The sequence below is a fragment of the Lissotriton vulgaris genome, chromosome 7 (genome assembly GCF_964263255.1).
Source record: "Lissotriton vulgaris chromosome 7, aLisVul1.2, whole genome shotgun sequence".
NCBI lineage: Eukaryota > Metazoa > Chordata > Amphibia > Caudata > Salamandridae > Lissotriton > Lissotriton vulgaris.
In genome coordinates this window covers 1,225,182,175-1,225,203,569 of record NC_141695.1, presented here as the reverse complement: position 1 = coordinate 1,225,203,569, position 21,395 = coordinate 1,225,182,175, and the positions used below count along the sequence as shown (strand labels likewise).

Here is a 21,395-nt window from a genome sequence, read left to right as displayed (position 1 = left end):
ATTTTTCTATAAGCCACTCAGAGTTGGGGCAGGGCTCTGTAATGCCAAAGCAGAATGAAGAGTTTTTTGCACTCCTCTGAATACACATGGTGGTTTGGCCGGCCCTTAGCATGTTCTTCAATGGGCTGTGTCGCACAGCCCAGTGGAGAAAATGCCCAGCCTCCCAGACACTGCCTGAGTGGCCAAACAGGCTGCTCATACCAACCACTACACTGCTCATGCAACATCGTGATTGGCTGGGAGAGCCCGGAAGTCTGGGAGTTTCTGGTGCGTGCAGCAGGTCTGAAGATGACGGAGGAGAGAAGTGCAGCGGCGTGGCGGAGAAGGTACATATATTTATTTGTTTTTTTATCCTTTCCTCTCACAGCACGACCCCCGTTTTGAGGCAGCCGCCACTGTCATCACTAACATTGTTTATCACTTATATCTGTCTGGGAGTATGGGTCAAAAGGGAAGGGATTCCAAATATTCTTCAACCCTCCCCACCCCAATTTCTCAAATCCATACTGTGAATACTTTTACAAGTTAGTAACGCCTAACTAACTAGAATAGTATGTTTGGCTATCATGTATTTAATTGCATTTTTAAAAGAGGTAATATAACTTAACTCCAATGTTTAAATAAGTCCAGCCATACTTAAACATTGGCAATTTAATAGAATACATGTGAAAAATGTCTGGGGTGGGGGCACTGATTTTTTTTTAACAACGGAGGGGCATGGATTAACAAGTTTGAAGACCACTGTTCTAATCCCTGCACAGGGGGCTGAATTAATCAGCACGTGTTTTATCAGGGCCTAAGTATGAACACCTTAGTGACAAGTTAACTGGGTCAAGGGGCGTGGTTCACAGCTTCTCACTTCGATACCCTTCCAAACTTTTCACACTGTAGTAACAGATCTTAAGAAAGGTATACTGGTAGGGCCCAAATGCACATCCATAGAAGTTACTCAACTTACTGGATGTAGTGCAAGTACCCTGTTCTGAAAGTCCACCTCTAAAATATTGCATCAGTGCTATTTCATGGGGCTCACTGAAGTTCACATCAAAACACAGTGAGATACAGTAGATATATCATCTGCATCTCCCAGCCAACGTCTAGCTGCAAAAATGTATGACTCCAAAACAATCTGCACTAAAGGTCCAGACAACAACTGTACAACCACCTAATAGTACAAGAACCAGAAAAAACTGAATAGGTGATCCAAACGTAAAAGCTGCAAATCATGTATTGCAAGTGAGCAAAAATATTAAACTTTCTCATGGGATCACATTTCCAGTCTATGAATGGAAAACTCTCAACAATCAATTGAAAACAAGATATATATTGCCAAAGAAAATCATACTAGGCTAGGTTGTACAGCTTTCAGCGATTTGAGTGGCAAACAGGTAGCTTGTGCAAGGAACATACTTCTCCACTCGATCCACTTGTCACAGTCTTTGCTTCTTTGTATCCTATAGATTAATGTACCTTGACAGCTCAACCACATACAATGGTGGTCTGTCATTTGTCAACGCTGCCAACATAAGTGACATGATTTCAGGAGATGCATAATTTGAAGGAGATGGAGGACAATGGCAATTTGAAACCATTTTTATAGTAAGAAGAACCTATGCAGTGACAAGATCAGGGAGTAGATTAGATTCTGCAGTACTGTCACCCATGAGCAAGAGATTATTAGAAGTTATTATTTGAGTTCCACTCTATGATCATCACACACGTTTTGTCTCTAAAGAAAAGATCCACTCTAGTGGCAATTAAGCTGTCCCTATACCTAACTTGCAAGTCTATTGCCAATTTTTATATTATGATATACAGTGGAAAATAGGCAGGCACCTGCAGTGACAACTATAGCTCTATTACTTTCACCTGATCAAACTTAAAGGGCAAATCGGAACCCCGAGATGCTGTAGCTCTAACTTTTCTATTGAACATGATATTTAATTACTTCAAGAAACTTGGTGATTTCCTAGTCATCTTTTTTACATCAACAATAAATTCTTCAAAAAGGGGTGGTGTTCATTGGTGTCTGTCAATGTATATTGCATACCATTGTAATCTTGATGCTTTCAAGATTAAATTAGACATGTGCTTAATTCTGCTCCGCAATATAGAAAACTGGAGTCTAGAGCTGCAAAGTACAAGCATCATCTTGGTAAATGGTAAATTTTTGTTGGAATGAAAAAAGGTCCTCTGCATGGCTCAAGAGAGGTTGCATCCCTGCCTTAAGTTTACGCAAGTATGAAGTAATATCTTTGCTCCCTACCTCTGTATACACACCAATCACGTTTGTGTACTGTGCCTTATTTTGAAAAAGGAGTGAGACCCATAATGAGGCTCTATGGTCAGAGAGGCACGCCAAGTGCATCCTTCTTTTGCGAAGATAGCTACTGCCTCGTCATAAGGCTTTAGAGACCAGAAAGTAGTGGCAGCAAACACGATTTAAGTCAACATGGCAGGCCTTGCCTGACACCTGCTAGAGTGAGCTTTTCAGCATTACCAATGCCTTAAACTGTCTACCAGCCCCATGAAACCGTATACCTTTGCCAAAACATGGCGAACATGGAAGATGCGTTTGTGTATTGATTGATGGTGGTAGATGTATGTGGAGAACATGTTGTGCCTGTGATCATGGGCACACTTGCATTCAATTTGTGTGATATAAAATACAAGTGGTACTTATGATGGAGAATTTGGGAGAGGTCAGACAGCAAGTGTGAATTAAAGAACTCTACACAGACATTCCAGAAAGTAGTATACTGGGTCAGATTTTGTGTGTCTATGAGAGGAAACAGAAGATCCCTTTGAAGCTAAGAAGTTTCCCCTACCTGTTGTAAACAAATCTAGGACCCTAGTGTAACTTTACCCGAATCATGCCCTTATATAGGTATACATTATCCAATCCTTATATAGGCATAGAAATCATTACCATATTTAGACGGAGCATATGCAGCCCAAATACAGCATGGCTACTTACACTAAGTTCCAACAATCAACAACGATTTCTTAGAGAAACCCGCCTTCAGCAGTTAGGGACATCCCTCTGCCTGAATACTAATTTATCTAGGAAATCATGGAGTTTTCGAAGAACTGAGTCTTTGATGATGTTATTAAGTCCAATCACACTTCAAACTCGGGACCTTCAAAGTATAAATATGCCTAGATTTGCCCAGACAAACACACAGTGGTTTGGAGCAGATCGACTAACTACTTGCCCGACACCCTGCAGCAGCAAGTACCGAAGGAAGCGACCCTCCAGCTGACGCACTGAGAGACGCTGTCTTTTCTCCAGCCGAGAAATCAAGCTCCAGTGTTTCCAGCCTACTCTTGCGCGTTGCTGGGAAATCGAGTCCTAAGAGAGAGATACAAGACCTCCTTCATTCTAAACCAAGGTACGGAGCTGATTAGACCCTTAGAGAATTCTTGAATAGATTCTTGGCAGAAAAGGTACTAAACTAAAGCTACTCCTCACTTACTTCTTCCCTTGTGCTAGGCTTAGGTCAGGTACACTGGGGTAGGCGTATTTTAGAAGCACCAGTTGAGTACTTTTAACCATTATTTTATCACTGTATGTATTGTATATGTTTTAAGCAATTTATGGCTTAGAAACCATATCATGCTTTTACAGTACTACTTTATAATACTGTTCGTATTATATACTCTGTACTTTATAACCAGTATTACGATTGTAGCAGTACATTTCTTATGCTTGAGAAAGAAGACTGTTCAATAAATGCTTTCTATTGAAAACGCCTGTCTCTCTATTTTCTCAGCACCTCTAGTGAAACGAAGCATGCACGATTGACTAAGTAAAATAGCTATCTATTGTTTCCGCGACTCTAGAGATTGATTTCCTATTCTTGGGAAACAAAGTTATCATGTTTATGCGGTTGTCAGAAACTAATCCCTTCTTGATTATTCGAGAAAGTTTCTAGTGACCTCTGAGCTAGCTGGCACTCACAATTAAGTTTAATATATACGATAGAGACCTAGTCAACTTCAGACCTACGTCTAAACTATAGTATATGTTATTCCAATGCGCAGAGCCTATTGGGAATACAGGAACCACACTACATACCCTTTTGTCCTCTGGAAAGCTGATCATTCACATGTTAAGAGGTAGTTGAATTGAAAGAGTTCATACCTTTTGTGTTCTAATTATGGAGTTCTCCTTCCTCATAGCACCTTAGTCCTCCTCATCATTATGCTTAAACGTTGGACAACAACCATGGCTGGATCAAGGCTGGATCAGTCTACTTTGAAAAATCAAGAGTGCGGAACTGCCCATAGCCAATACAAGAACAGATATGATGGAATACACAATCTCACAGTGGCGAATGGGAGAATTTTAAGTCTCCAGGATTAATGTGCCAACATCCTACTTTCCTTTCCAGGTTTGGGATGGGTATTCGAAAAAGATCAGGGAGTCTGCTCGGAGTCTGCTTCCTTGGATGGTGGTGCTTTTGCTCTAGGAATATTCTGCTTTGAAGGAGGGTTCACCCAATGTAGTGCGCATCGCTTAGATTTAAGGGACTCCTGTACCTCTGTGCTGAGGTGGAGGTCAGAAACCCCCAGAAGAGTCTTCAGCACAACACATCGACCCCCAGAATTAAAGGGAGGAGGGAAACTCACAGGAGCGAGTTCTGCAGCCAAGATCCTTCAGCCAACAAGCAGAAGGCTACTAAAAAAAGTTGACTTGCATCCTCAGTTGAGCAGCGACCAATAACTCACCGGAATCATCATGACATTGCATGCTCAGGCAAGAAAAAAACACCACTGAAATCTGGGGTGAGCACAAAGCATATTTGGGTGGTGGGCTGTGTTTGGCTTGAGCAGAACCCAAGCCACTAGGCCACCAGGACTGCAAGTAACATGACTGGGCTGCAGTGGTCTCTTCACGGGTGCTGGTGATGCTGGTAATTGCCTGTCGCAGGCACCAGGATTTACCATGAACCTTGTAGTCTTTTGTAGAATTTTATATTGATTTTATATTATATTTTATATCATCGTATTAAATATCCTATATTTCTCTCTTGGTGTCAGCCATTTATGTGTGCAGTGGTCATAACTTTAAGCTACTAATAACCTTTTGACTCAGAAAGGGGGAATCCACGGACACATCCCTTGACCATACATTTTCTCCTGAGAGCAGAAAAGGACCACCATTCTACTTGAGAAGCATTTAGTAAAACAATCTACATCAATAAAGTAGAGGATCCACGAGAGGCAAAAGAGTTAGATTCTCTCAGTGCCTAGAGTTCATGGTAGAAAGTGTTTTTGATAAATTGGCATATTGGCATCAGAAATGCAATGACCAGAGTGTAAGGAATTAAAGATAGACAGCTGCAATGACAAGACTCTCCCACTCCAGCAGTAAAAGATGCATCGGTCAGCAGCATTGATCAGTTGCTGGGACCTATAGTTTTTCTATTTGTGCTTGCATCTGAGAGACATCAGTATGATACTGGTGTCTGCCAATGGTGCGAGAGGGGAGACAGAGGATACCTGAGGGATAGAGACTGCAATGTCGGTGAGAGACTTTTATTGTATTTAATGTTTGGAAGGCAAGGATGATTGTTCATTCAACTGTCTAGAGCATGGAAAGAGAGGATAATTCCAGTTGTGGTTTGTAATTAGAGATTCGTCACACCATCCCCATGGAAATAAGACAGTGCATGAGGCGCCTGAAACTTTGCAACTGGTGTGCATGGCATGAACCAACAATATAAATAGAACGGGAATCACGGATAAGGTTGTGAGCCTCCTCTGTTCTTTGGTCGAGCCCCACCAGTGCCCCTGGTTGTCCAACCCAATACTTATCTTGTCCTTATCGAGAAGTATGGAAGGAAAGGGAGGACATTGACAACCAAAGCTCTTCAGACTGAGATAAAGAATACGAGAACTGAATTCTGGTAATGCCAACACCATAAAGAGATGTAAGGAGACTGTAAACAAGAAGAAACTGAAGAAATAAAGTAACTATTTGGGTGGTAGGACACTGGAATAAATATTGTAGGAATATCATTTTGTCTGAGATGATGGCTGAAGTGTACATTTTCAACAGTAGTGCCGAAAACTGGAAGAATGGAACCTTGAAAAGAGGACAGTCATTTTGTGAAGCTGCTTGGACTCAGGTTAGCCAAAAAGGCCAGGTACCAAATGTCATATGACGTTTTTTCATACAACTCCATTAGTTCAATCAATTTGTGCACACCCCATGTAATTTGTCTGTGCTTGGCATTTTGCTTTTTCTCATGCCTCCTAGATTTGGCTTAGTGTAAACGTTCTGTAGTTATCAAATATTTACACTTAAAAGGCCCCCTGTGGAATCTGCCAAAATCACTGAATAACCTTTCGTTGCATCCAGGAAATCAGCTTTGACAAATCCAATGTGTCTGATTTTAATGTGTTAATGCTTGCAAAGAGCAAGGGTGCATGCTTGTGTTGCATTAAATAGCACATTACAGAGAGTCCTATTGGCTTTACTAGTGCTGGTTTAGTTTCTATTTTCTACACTAGCTCAAAGCAGACCTGTACTACCCCAGCAAATGTATTCTGATTGAAATGATATAATCATTCGTAGCTCACACTACCAAATATGGATGTCCATCATGAGAATGGCTCCGGATGTGAGTAATCCACATGAGAGATATGCTACATGACAAGAATTCAAAATTGCATGATGATTTATTCAACATGCTGTTCCTCATTTACACTTGGAAGCTCACAGCCCAGTCAGGCTTTGGTCATTTTTAGGTCTCGCTGGCGTTGCAGCGCGAAGCGCTGCCGCCAACGAGACTTATAGTCACCGCGTTTGCCTCCAAGGGAGACAGACCTGGAGACAGACCTGTGCACGAGCCGATTGTAGTATGGGCACGAGCCGATTCAGGTCTGTGAACGCGCTTCACAGTGGAACAGCTTGTGCACCGCAAGTAACAATTATCACAGCATGAGACCCCACTTATCACAGCATGTCAACAGGCCCCCAGGCTGCTGGAGCACTCAACTATAAATAATGCGCAGTTGAGTGCTCCAGCAGCGTGGGGCGTCTCTCTGCATGGTGTGATAATTATCACTTTGGGGCCTCATGCTGTGATAATTCTCACTTTCTGAGCGCAATACAGCGAGCTCGCTACACTCACTCGGCTCAGTTCTTCTCTCACCCGCACTATTTACACGTTAATGAGGACTCCTCTTGATGCACTATATTCGATGGCAGTCCCTATCCTGCGCCCTCCCTCATTTTGCTCTCTTTATCATACCGTGTCTCCAGTCCCTAGTAAGCACTAGTTGAATTTACTGATGAGGCAGACTGGCCCGGCATGAAAAGTACAGGTAGCAGATGCGGAGGAAATAGGAACAAGGAAGCAGAATCTACACCCCTAGGAAATGTAGGCAGGCCTCGCAGTACAGTAGCAAAGCTTCCAGGCAACAGAGAGTTGGTAAATACTGATTACGTTGCTGAAAGAGCATCGAAACGCAAGTCTACATTTTTCATACAGCTTTCTTTCTTTAATTTCCAAAATACAGCTACAAAATAAACGTTAGACCCCTTTAGGATCCCTACATTCCGCCAACGGTAATGTAGTGCATGCGACCGGAACATGGTGCAAATGATTAGCACTAACACCCCCCTGCAGTGCTTCTCCAACTGTACGTCACTGCACTATAGTGCGCTGTCAAAACTAGTTTTTTGATTGCCATTGGTGATGATGCTTCCAGTATTAGCCTCGTAAGTGAGCCAGTTTCACCCATTTGCACTGGAGAACACAATCTTATTTTACTACAACCTACTGTGAGCTCTATAGCACAAGTATTTTTATTTTCTCCAGGACAACATGATACAAACATTAGATGACCAAAAACACTGCCAGATGTGCAGCAGTGAATTCTTAATAAGTAAGGAAAGAAACAATTCTGACATGAATTGCGTCAATACCTGTTAAGGAATTAACACATTTCCTATTCCACACAACACCCCAGCTGCTTTTGATCCGGAATAAACTTAAAATCTGTAGTGTGAGCAAACAGGCCACTGATCTGTTTACACTTTGTTGCAAGCACATACTTTAAGACGTTTTCAATGTATGGTAATGTGAAGATATATTCTCGCATTTTCTTGGTAAATTAAGGACATGTAATGAATAAGTCATCTTAGATAAAGGACCTCCTTAACTCTCCATACTCCCCTCTCTCTACACCCCCTCTCTCTCTCTCTACACCCCCCTCTCTCTACACCCCCTCTCTCTACACCCCCCTCTCTCTACACCCCCCTCTCTCTACACCCCTCCTCTCTCTACACCCCCTCTCTATCTACACCCCATCTCTCTACACCCCCTCTCTCTCTACACCCCCTCTCTCTCTACACCCCCTCTCTTTACACCCCTCTCTCTCTACACCCCTCCCTCTCTACACCCCTCCCTCTCTACACCCCTCCCTCTCTACACCCCTCCCTCTCTACACCCCCCCCCTCTATACACCCCCTCCCTCTCTACAACCCCTCTCTCTCTACACCCCTCCCTCTCTACACCCCTCCCTCTCTACACCCCCTCCCTCTCTACACCCCCTCCCTCTCCACACCCCTCTCTCTCCACACCCCTCCCTCTCCACACCCCTCCCTATCCACTCACCTCCCTCTCCACACCCCTCCCTCTCCACACCCCTCCCTCTCTACACTCCACTCCCTCTCTACACTCCCCTCCCTCTCTACACTCCCCTCCCTCTCTACACTCCCCTCCCTCTCTACACTCCCCTCTCTCTACACTCCCCTCTCTCTACACTCCCCTTTCTCTCTACACTCCCCTCTCTCTCTACACTCCCCTCTCTCTCTACACTCCCTTCTCTCTCTACACTCCCCTCTCTCTCTACACTCCCCTCGCTCTCTCTACATACACTCCCCTCGCTCTCTCTACATACACTCCCCCCACTCTCTCTACATACACTCCCCTCGCTCTCTCTACATACACTCCCCTCGCTCTCTCTACATACACTCCCATCGCTCTCACTCCATCGCTCTCACTCCATCGCCTTCACGCCATGGCCCTCACTCCATTGCCCTCACTCCATCGCCCTCACTCCGCGGCCCCACAACATCACTCGGGGGCACCACAACATCACTGGGGGGCACCACAACATCACTGGGGGGCACCACAACATCACTCGGGGGCACCACAACATCACTGAACGCCACAGCATCACTGGTTGCCACCACAACATAAATCTGTGCAACCATTCAACAACAACTGGTTCAAATATGTTCTCTCAATGTTTCAAGCTTTATTACAAATGTCACAAAAAGATGTTACTATTTCACTTCTGTTCTTGGATTTTCGTCACAATAAAATACACTCAACATAATCTTCACAAAAGTTATTTACAAAAGTTTAAGCTATTGCCATTATAAATTACAATAACTTTTATTTAAGTATTCAGTATTTAGAAAAAAAAGCCATTGCTATTTAATATATCAATACATCTAAGTCACGTAAACACAACACATATTGCATTACAAATGCTACAGTGTCACATTTGCATAAGTTAAAACTATTGGAATTGTAAAAGACAAAGCTATTAATTTTGCTATTTTCAAAACCAAGGCATAAATACAAAATGTGTCATTTACAATACCAAAAGCTCAAACTTTCCTAATGCGAGACCTATTGCATTGCAAATGCTTGTTTGTAGATGCAGACAGAGCAGTGAGATAAAGCTGTGCTCCCCCTCTGTTTGTGGGCACTAGATTTGCTGCTACTCCAGACAACAAATCAATTCCTATTTATTATTTTAGAATGGACCAATCAGCTGCACATTGTTACAACGGGCAGTGCCTCTGCTACAAGACTGCTGAGTCAGTCGTGTGATTTCTAGTGACACTGAAACACACGAATCACTCAGCATGTGAAATATGTGAGATTGTTGGTAATAAATCCTTGGATGCTACTTATCTATTGCACCACATTGGATGTGAAAGTCATGGAATAAACTTCCTTCCTTCCTAGGAAACTGAGGCAAAATGCTAATTCCTTCACACATAGGGGCTTATTTATGGGGAATTGGCTTAGCGCAGCAGCGCTATCATATGCCAATGTGAAAGGGCAGTAACGCACCATATTTAAGCAAGCAAGTTCCTGTCCTCCTGTGCTGGCCCACGATGTGCTGCTTAGCGCTGTCACAGGCAACCATGCAACATGGTGCAAGCGTGTCTGCATTGCATTCAGGATTCGTTTTTTGTGCAGGAAGAGGACCTTACTGAACAAAAACAATCCCAGGAGGCATTTTCTCTTTCTGCAGCACACAAGGAAAGAGGAAAAATGAAGAGAAATAAAAATATATCTCCTTGCTACGCCTGCTCTTGGGGAGGTGTAAGTTGTTGCCATTTCTCCAGGTTTACGTGATTAAGTAAATCTGGGACAGCGTCAAACCCCATGGGTGTTGCATGGGAAAACCTACTGCAATACCCAGGGAACTCCTCCCTGGTGCAGAGAATGGCAACTCAGCGACTTTAGCTGCGGTCTACAAAGTGGCTTTGCGTGGCCTCATAGATATAGTCGAGAGGGTTGCGCCACTGGAGTGTTACAAAAGTGATGCTCTGGCAGCGCAAGCCTCTCATGGATAAGCCCCATAGTTTGGACCTCTGTGACAGCGGAGCGGAGAGAAGAGCAGCAATGTGGAAAACCAAGCTGGTCAACTGTCATTTGGTTTGTTGAAACAAATCACTCGTGGGTAAACATATATCTCACAATTTAGAAGCATTTTATAATGGACAATCACGTAGAATTCTAAATAGGTCGGTACATACAACTTATCTACAAGGGATCTGGAGTGACGATAGACAGCAACAGCATGTGGACAGAGAAGGGATATCACAGGGATTAATGCTAAACATGACCTTCTCTAAAAGAAATATAAACACATACAAGGCTTTCTGCAACCATCTTTCCATCCCCAAAACTGGCAATTACCCAAAAACATTTTGAGAATCATTTGTATAAAAGTAAGTGACCTCTTTAGAACACATATTAATTTCCTATATTGTTGTGAGTTTTTCCCAAATGTGAATATGTGAAAATGTGAAAACACAGAACAGGTGGACACCCTGAGAGAGGCTGGGAGGCGTGGGGAGAAAAGAAAGTAAAATACCACCATCCTTCCCATATTACTCTCAGGCCTTCTGTCTTTTAATGGGAGTCTGGGAGCATTGCTATATAAGGCACTGTTCAATTTCTCCCACTCAAATGGACTGGCTAGACAAGCAGCTGTATTAAAAGAGACGAGGTAATTAAATCATACAATGGATGTAGTTTATTTTCAATAAGACATAAGTGTACTTACAAACTCTGCGTCTGTGCCAAGAATATAATTCACTGCACAGCCAGCGTCCATCTGAAAAAACAATTTGAAAGCAATATTTACAATAAAAGCAAGGATCACTTGAGTATTAATGAGTGCCATTAATAGCAATAGTAGATAACTCGTTGGAAGTTTAGAACATGATCCCTGGGATGCGACACACAAAATGCTCACTAACAACCGTTTAGTTTGCACAGGTGAGCATGTAGCGCATCATCTAATAATAGTCATCATTCCATTGTGCTAGAAAACAAGTCAACGCTATAAGAAAAACGAATAATGACACTTAAAAAAGGTAAAAGACTTGCCAGACGTATGCCTAAAGAATGGGCATTGTAAACAAACAGCCAATAACAAAGGAATGAATACCAAAATAGTGCATCAGCCGACTAACATTGTCAGAAAATAAAATGTGTCATCTCAGTCAGAAAATGTAACATATAATAACCGGGTTGCAATATCATAAATAGAAACGGAGTGCATGGGGATATTGCTTAGATACAGAAAAAATGGCTGCAGCTAAATTCTATGAGGTTCTATTCGCAATAAAGAAAAACCAAAGGAAATGATGGACGGAGCGTTGACAATACAAGCACTCACCCCCAGTCAACTGATCTGGGTTTAATCCATCACCGTTCTTTAGCCCACTCTGTCACCCCAGTTCAGACATGGCCATATGCAAATCAGTCTGACCCTGTGCCTCATGGGATTCGCAATAGCCATCTTTTTTCAAGACACAGATACGCTGTAACCAGAAAAGAGGTGTAGATTCAGGTGTAAGAACTCTGAAGGGATTATGAAAGTTGTTCAATGGGCATTGTAGATGGCATTTATGGAGATGTCCCCGAACTTACATTCCCAAATCAGGTGGAACACATCTGCCATTTTGTTGTTGCACCTAGAATTTTCTTTTGTCTGAAATGCATGTTTAACGTTTACATTATATGAAATTGGACATAAGGCACATTTTCTTTAGAAATGTGGGGATTATTTTCTTTCTTAACACTTAAAGGAAATTAAGTCATTTCATGATTTCCCACAAATGCAGCTCGTTCCCACAAACATTCAACATGTTTGTTAAAAGCCAATCTTCAGACAGTTGATTGATGTACATTGCTGCTGAGTAGTTTAATATAGACCTCTCTTGCGCTACTTTTTGCAGCAACTTAGTGATTTTGATGTCTGTTTTGCTGTTGGTAGCATTTTGAAGTGCATTTTAGCAAAGAGGAGTATGTTGTTTTAATTTTAATGCATTTTTATCACTTTCTGTATGGAATGCATCGGTATTGCTGTTAAAATGTTTACCTGATTTGCTAACTCCTTTGTAGGACCGATTATTATTTGTATTTTTTTTATAATAATTGCTGCTATTGATGGCTGCAGTTGTCTCTCTTTGTTGCACTATTAGATAATATTTGCTGCTATTTATGAACCTAAGTGTTTTGCACTGTCACTTTAGTTCATATCTGATAAATTTGCTGCTACTTACGAAACCAGGTGTTTTGCACTGCCACTTTAGTTTCGAGAAAAAGTACTGTATTTGTGAGCTGTTGTATTCTTTTTAAATGGAAAACGAGTTTGTATTTGCTGTGACAAGATTGATTTTATATGATGTTTATATTTATGTGTATCTATTATGTCCTGTCTTTGGAAGGACGAATAAAGAAAGAATTGAATTGTATAGATCATGAATTGTCATGCAGTTTATATTCTACTATGTACTGAAAAGGCCATTAACAAAAGAATCAAGCACTCTGTGCTTCAAAACATATCATCGCTATGCACAGTGTAACTCTTTCTGGCCTTTCATTTATTAAACACTTGCTCAGCTATGCATATTACAGGCCATTTTCTGATTATAAGGAATCTGATGATCCACCTTACAAGTGATAACTATTATTTTTTTCAATCAAGCCTATCATTCTATTAGACAAAATCAGATCATTGAGCCAATTTATAGAAGACACAATCATAAAAAAGGTAGAAAATTGATCATTAATGATTTGTCATCGAAAAAAGTGGTTCTGATATGTAACAATTTTTTGAAATGTTTTTTTGCAGAGTTTTATATAGCGCGAACTTGACCTGAAGGTATCAGAGCGCTTTACATGAGCACCAGTTGCTTTAAACAAGGACACATTCATTTTTTAATAAAGGAGATTATGTGATTTGCCCATAATCCCAGAATCACAGCATGTTGAGGGTCATTGCTGAGACTCTAGCCCACTTTCCCAGATTTGAGATTGACGCCATACCCGTTAAGCCACATCCTTTCCCCAGTGTATAATGGATGAATAAGTAATGCTGAAGAATGTGTCTCTAGTGCATCTCCCTTGGAAGTAGATTTGAAAAGCCAGGCGCATCTTTAAAAGAGAAATAGTGGAAGGAGATGAAAGGAATTACTTAATAGTATTTTTTAAATCATTCTTCTTAAAAATCTTTAAAGTAACCAATCTTGTTAATGTTAACATTCAAAAAACACATCGTCATGAAGCCACATCAGTTAAATATCATAGTAATAATATCATATAATATAAATATGTTGTCATAAATGTTATTTAGAAAAATATCACCCATTGGTATTAATGCTCGAAAGTATTCACCCAATGGGATGGTATTTCTGTAAGTGCTATTTAAAGCACACCATTTAAGTCAGGCAATATTTCTTTAAGCAGTACTCTGACATAAAAGTACTCAGAGGCATAATTGTTTTTTGTTTGTGTGATATAAAGCCCCCAGAATAATAATGTTTGCCTCCATAGGGAAAACGACAAGCAAACGTTAATGGAAGGAATGCTGCAGTTAATTGCAGCCAGGGCTGAATTCCACTAGATTGTTTTTTGCTTACTATTCCACTAGACAGCGACCCAGCCATATGCAAATCAGTCTTGATCCTACTCCAATAGGAACTGCACAGCCCAAAATACTAGGCCACGTCTCCTCCACATATGAACACAGCAACCACATACTAGGTTCAGCCTGCTTAGACCTCAACAGTGATGTGTGGTTGGAGTCTTCTGGCACACTGAGAATGGGACCCTTTTCTGGGCATAAATGTGTCACTTTAGCATGAACAGCAAAAACTGATGTCCTCCATAATTGTTCCTGCTCAGATAGGGCCTAGACTGGAAGTTCAGGCTGGACTGTTTTTATTTGCGCGGGGTCAACACTGATTTATATATGGTTGATTCTTGCCTGAGATTGTATGATGCAAACAAAACAGGTGATGGACAGAATGTGGATCAATGTCACACATTCACCCCAGTCCAAAGATCTGGGCCCAAATCCATCGTTTTTTTGCACTCCACACCACCCTGGGTTAGACAATGGCGATATGCAAATCAGCTCTGACCCTGTGAGCCATGGGAACAGTCCAGTCCGAACTACAAAAGCCATGTCCTTCCCAGAACGGAATCAAGCATCGGAGGACCGGACCGGTTTCGAGGTAACACCTCTCATCAGCCCGGCTAGCTTGACTCCAGTAGTGTGGAGTGCCTGGGACCCACGTCTGAGCATCCCCAGCGCACTTATGGCGGCAAATGCAAACAAAACAGGTGATGGACAGAATGTGGATCAATGTCACACATTCACCCCAGTCCAAAGATCTGGGCCCAAATCCATCGTTTTTTTGCACTCCACACCACCCTGGGTTAGACAATGGCGATATGCAAATCAGCTCTGACCCTGTGCCCCATGGGAACAGTCCAGTCCGAACTACAAAAGCCATGTCCTTCCCAGAACGGAATCAAGCATCCGAGGACCGGACCGGTTTCGAGGTAACATCTCTCATCAGCCCGGGTAGCTTGACTCCAGTGGTGTGGAGTGCCTGGGACCCACGTCTGAGCATCCCCAGCACACTTATGGCGGCAATTGCAAACAAAACAGGTGATGGACAGAATGTGGATCAATGTCACACATTCACCCCAGTCCAAAGATCTGGGCCCAAATCCATCGTTTGGACTGTTCCCATGGGGCACAGGGTCAGAGCTGATTTGCATAAAGCCATTATCTGACCCAGGGTGGTGTGGAGTGCAAAAAACGATGGATTTAGGCCCAGATCCTTGTACTGGGGTGTACTGGGGTGAATGTGAGACATTGATCTACATTCTGTCCATCAAATTGTTTTTTGTAATTTTCTCCCTGAGTGTACTGGGGTAGCTCAGACGAGGGTCCCAGAGCCTTCACACCACTGGAGTCAAGCTAGCCGGGCTGATGAGAGGTGTTACCTCGAAACCGGTCCGGTCCTCGGATGCTTGATTCCGGTCTAGGAAAGATATGGCTGTTGTAGTTCGGACTGGACTGTTCCCATGGGGCACAGGGTCAGAGCTGATTTGCATAAAGCCATTATCTGACCCAGGGTGGTGTGGAGTGCAAAAAACGATGGATTTAAGCCCAGATCCTTGTACTGGGGTGAATGTAAGACATTGATCTACATTCTGTCCATCAAATTGTTTTTTGTAATTTTCTCCCTGAGTGTACTGGGGTAGCTCAGACGTGGGTCCCAGAGCCTCCACACCACTGGAGTCAAGCTAGCCGGGCTGATGAGAGGTGTTACCTCGAAACCGGTCCGGTCCTCGGATGCTTGATTCCGGTCTGGGAAAGATATGGCTGTTGTAGTTCGGACTGGACTGTTCCCATGGGGCACAGGGTCAGAGCTGATTTGCATAGAATAGAATAGAATAGAAGGTGATTTATAGAGCGCATGGCTGCCCGGGAGCGTCCCAGCGCTAACTGAAATCCAGAGGGAGGGTCAGGCGGGGTTATGAAGAGATCAGGGGAACAGCCATGTCTTCAAGGATTTACGAAAGGACATGAGATTAGGTTGGGCCCGGAGGTCCGGTGGGAGAGTATTCCACATCTTAGACGCCTGATATGAGAACTGCCGACCTCCAGAGCGGGTTCTCTTGATCCTGGGTATTTGGGTCAGATGGGTGTTGGTTGAGCGAAGAGTTCTGTTAGTCGTGTAGGGAGTCACGAGATCTTTAAGGACAGGGGGGGCTTTTCCGTGCAGGATTTTATGGGTAAGGCACATTTCTTTGAATTGGACCCTTTGCTCCACCGGGAGCCAGTGGAGTTCTTTGAGTGCAGGTTTAGCAGAGCAGCGTTTCTTTGTGCCTGTGAGGATCCTGGCAGCCGCATTTTGCACCACCTGGAGCCTAGATATTACTTACATAAAGCCATTATCTGACCCAGGGTGGTGTGGAGTGCAAAAAACGATGGATTTAGGCCCAGATCCTTGTACTGGGGTGAATGTAAGATATTGATCTACATTCTGTCCATCAAATTGTTTTTTGTAATTTTCTCCCTGAGATTGTATGATGGCACACTAAAGTATACAAAAAAGTGATAGACGCAGTGCTCAAATTAATGTCAGCAATTATTCGGGGTACATCCTAACCCATCGTTATTTTGCATACTATAACACCTGAGTTTGGAGCCAGCCATATGCAAATCAGTCTCGACCCTACTCCAGTGGGAGCAGTCCAGCTCGAACTGCCAGGCCAGGTTCTCTCGGAACCAGAATTCAATCAACCCAGGACCGTTTTTGCCCTAGTTAAGGCTCAACAGCTAGATATAGTTTTTTTGTACGCTTTGGTGTGCCACCCTAAGTGGGAAGGTGTGCCCACCCAGATGTGAGCACCAAGCATACTCTGCCAATGGAACCAAGCTGAACCTTTCTGATGGGTGTTTGCAAACCCAAAGGCTCCCAATTGTAACAATCTCTGGATTGTGTGAGTACTGGATGGTATAGAGGGACCCCCCAGCCCTTCCAGTTAATAACTTCATGGCTTCTCTCTTGTGCCCCAAAGGAGTACCTTTCTATGGGCTTTATAGTGGAATGGGCACATCAATCATTGACCGATATGACCGAAGTTACTCCCACAAGCCAGTTCAAAGTCCGCCTCCTTAACTGAAGAATTGTGATGCCATTCTCCAAGCGGGCATGAAAACTGAGGTGCCACCCTCTGACTCCAACCTCATTACCATCTTTCCAGACTAAACTCTCAGGCAACAGCACAAACCCTTCTCCGAAGTCAAACAAAAACTCAAAGCGATTAAGTTTATCTACATGTCGCTTTTCCCATTGTATCCCAAGGTCCTGCACAACATTAAAGCATGATTCTGTGATGTAACTGATGGGGCATTGGACTGGTTGCAGGTAGGCAAATCCATGCGCACCCTCTTCTGTCTAGAGAAGATCGTTTTTGTGACAGCCTACCGTGACAGATGGGCTGCCTTGGTAGACGTTGCTCCCGTCAGGAGAAATATTGAATAGGAGAAAATGTGGCACGAGACAAAGATCCACACAACCCTGAAGACCACTGTAATGACATCCCAGGCCAGACCATGGAAAATGCTTATTCTAACTGACAGTGTTCCTTCTGTGTATACATTTACCTGTTGATGGACTGGGTTCACATCTGACCGCAGATGGTAGAGGAGCTAGGTGCATGTGTCGGGACGTGTGCACATGTGGTGCATATTCCTTATTTAAGCAGCGGGTCTTGAGCTGTGCTATCCCCACATCACAAGTGTAGCCCACATCTGAACTAGAGCCAAAGTGCTAAGCCATGGGTTCAGCTTACAGTTCTAGTCCTAACAATTTAATGGGCAACAGTTGCTTCTTGAGTAGAAGTGTGGGGAGGGGGAAGTTAATTTAAGAGGGGACAATATTCCCATACCTCAATGTAGGCTTCCCTCTGTGACATGTTGGTATCCAATTTTACCTAGTGACGCAAGCATAAGACACAGCCCACTTCAGTACATTCAAAATTCTTTACTGGAATGTGAATGGCCTTAATGACAAGATTAAGAGGAGTACTGTCATACATTTTGTCAGAAGGCATTCCCTGATCATCCTCTTCCTCAAAGAGACTGACCTAAAAGTGACCACGTGGGTATTCCTCGGTAGATAGGTTATGACAGGGTATTTCATTCTGGATTCATGTCCTGCTCTCAATGGGTTGCCATACTCTTCCATATAAACTCCTCAATTATAGTTCAACAATCAAAAGAGGATCCTCTAGGCAGATATGTAGCAAACATTGGTCCTTGATCTATGTGTACTCCCCACCCTCCTCATTAGGCATCACTTTGCACACTATCACTGATCTCATGGCCGAATTACCACCTGAGAAACTAGTAATAGGTGGAGATTTCAATGCTGTTATGAACAAGCAGAGAGATGAAAAGACCTACCATCCAACATGATTCTCAGATTGGAGGTCTACTTTAGGTTTGGTTGATTTTTGGCATGCAAGGGGGGATATGTAGAGTGGATACACTTATTGATCAACAGCACACCACTATGTTTCCCACCTCAACTACTTCGTCCTACCACAAGAGTTCTCATTAGATGTCTCTAAAATATTCATGCTCCTCAGAGGAATCTCAGACCATTCACCACTCCTACTGTAAGTACAAAGCCTCAAATGCAGACACAATTATTGGTGGAAGTTTATCCTGTGGTGGCTTATGTCTGACGACATAGTCGCCTTGCTGCATGAAGACCTAGAAGAATCATTTTTGCTTAACCTCAAATCAGTTGGCTCAACAGTGACACTGTAGGAGGCTGTTACAACTGTCATCTACGGGTTTCTAATGTCACTCGTCAAGGCTGAATGCTGAAAACACAAGGCTAACATCATGGCCCTTGAGTTAGAGGTGCTGAGCCTGAAGCTAGAGGTTTTCAAATCAATATCCTCCCTCTACTTCAACAGCTTGAGATATTGAGGGATCAACCGAGGACTGTAGCAATAGATACTGCCAAGCAAGTGTAGCTGGCTTCCCAAAGCTGCATATATGAGTTTGGCAACAAGTTTTGTTAATTGCATCATAGGTTGGCAGCTGGCACCCTACTACCTGAAGCGGTTGCCAATAATGTGATTACAGATTCATAGGGTATCCCGGACGCACGTGCAGCTTACTATCAAGCCTTGTTAGGCCCGGTCACACAACCGCATAATGAACTTATAACCCCACCATTGCAGATTTCCATCTACTCTCACTATCATGAGCAGACAGAGAAGCCCTAGACTCGCCCATGTTGCTAAAAGAGATTCTCAACTGCAAGGCAGCGACTTCTGCCTTAGAATCAGGAAAAAACCTGGGCTACAACGTATTCCCATTAGAACTGTTTTTTCAAGTATGTGCCTCTGATGAGCCCCCATTTTCATCATTATTTGCAGAATCAACACAGAAAGGCTGTTTCCCCAGCGACAGGCAGATGACACAATCATGGACCTACATAAATCAGTAAAGCCTTCAGATCTTTGCTCATAATTCTTCCAATTTCCCTCATCAATGTAGAGACAAGGTTTTATGCCAAAATCCAGGAGAATAGAATAATAAAAGTCATCACCTCCTTAATTAATTGGGATTGCAATGGCTTTAGGTGGGTCAGGTGGGCCCTTTTGTTCCAAGTCTTGGAGAAAATGACTCTCGGTCCCCGCTCCCTCGTCTACCTCTACATACCAAAATCCAGGACCCGAGTGGGAATACTATTTAACAAATGCCTATCCAATTCATTTGAGATCAAAAGGGGTACGAGAAAGGGATTCCCACTGTTCCTCTCCCCTTAACCACAGTGATTGAGACTCTGGCCAAATTGCTAAGAAGAGACATACAAAATAGGGCATTGAGTGGTGCAACCTCCCGGAAAACTGCATCTCTCTCTCTATACAGATGGTATGCTGCCTTTATCCTGTCCCAGCAACAAGGAGGCTTGTACAGATATTAATAGTATATGAATAAGCAGCGGGACTGAGAGTAAAGAGGGACAAGTCCCTTTGAGTACTGATTGCGGGCAGGATAGTAGAGGTGCCATGGCAACCAAAGCTTCAACTCAGAACAGACCATTTTAAATACCTATGGATTCATGTTGCCTGATCGCCTCAGCAGACCTGGCATCTTAATATCCCTTTACTCATGGAGCAGCTCAATAAGTACCTGTACAGATGGTGGACACTCCATTAATTATGGGCAGAATAGCACTCATAAAATTATAGCACTTTCTAAGCTCTTATATACTCTGCAAAATTTCCCACAGACTGTCCTGAGATCCCTCTTTAATACCGTACATGCCATAGTTAGGAAACTTCTATAGATGGGCATGCAACCACGAATATCGGTGAAATGCAGGCAATCCACATTTGAGGAAGGCCTTGCAATGGCAGACATCCAGCTGTTCTTTCAGGCTGCACACCTTACAACTGTTAAAGATTGGATATTTGGAGATAGGGTAGACTTATGGTATTGACAGGAACTAGATCTGATCTACAACAGGGGTCAACTGCATATATTATATCAAACTAAAACCCCAACTCGCCTCTTTAGACCTACAACATCAAGGTTGCATGCTTGACATGCAGCCTTAAAGGTGAGTGGATGGCACTGCAAACCACGCAGGAGACTCTTCTCTGGTTGAGCAATTGACTCCCCTACAAAACACTAGCCCTAGCAATTAAAGGCTGAGATAACATCAAGATGTTTACATTGGGAGATGTGTGTAAGGGTGATGCCATGAAACAATACAAGGACTTACATAATGAGTATAGCCTATTAAGGTCCCAGCTTTTTACATTCTCAAATTGCATCACATACTGTACCCCCTCCAGGCGGAACTCCAGTATCTACCTGAATTTAACCCTCTAGAAGCCAAACTGATCTTAGTGCCAATGGGGAAAGGCAGTATATCATAGTTTTATAGATCAGTGAAAACTAGTGCTTTCCTTTTGGTCCTTCTAGGGGCAACTTCGGAAACCAAACTAAGAACATTAGACAATGATAAATGAAAAGAAGTCTTGGCAGCTCCATACACCTCGACCATTTCAGCCCAAATCTGGCAAATATGATACTGCCATAGATTATATTATACCCCAGATCAGCTGCTTAAAATGAACCGTGCATACCCACTGGTATGCGACTGCATCAGATCTACAATAGGTACTTTACTACACGTAGCTTGGGAATGCCAGACATAGAACATTATTGGAGATGAATCCAGTATTTCCTATCCACATCACATCACATCACTTGGGCACTCG

General features: G+C 43.0%; 1 protein-coding gene across 1 annotated transcript in view; it reads right to left on the bottom strand.

Annotated features, from left to right (window-relative positions):
* Positions 1 to 21,395, bottom strand: part of LOC147703285 (uncharacterized) — a 243,233-nt gene that overhangs the window by 177,272 nt on the left and 44,566 nt on the right. The window contains exon 5 of the mRNA XM_086929485.1: positions 11,332 to 11,382. Coding sequence (XP_086785611.1) covers positions 11,332 to 11,382 — 51 coding nt within the window. The remainder of the gene's footprint in view (positions 1 to 11,331; positions 11,383 to 21,395) is intronic.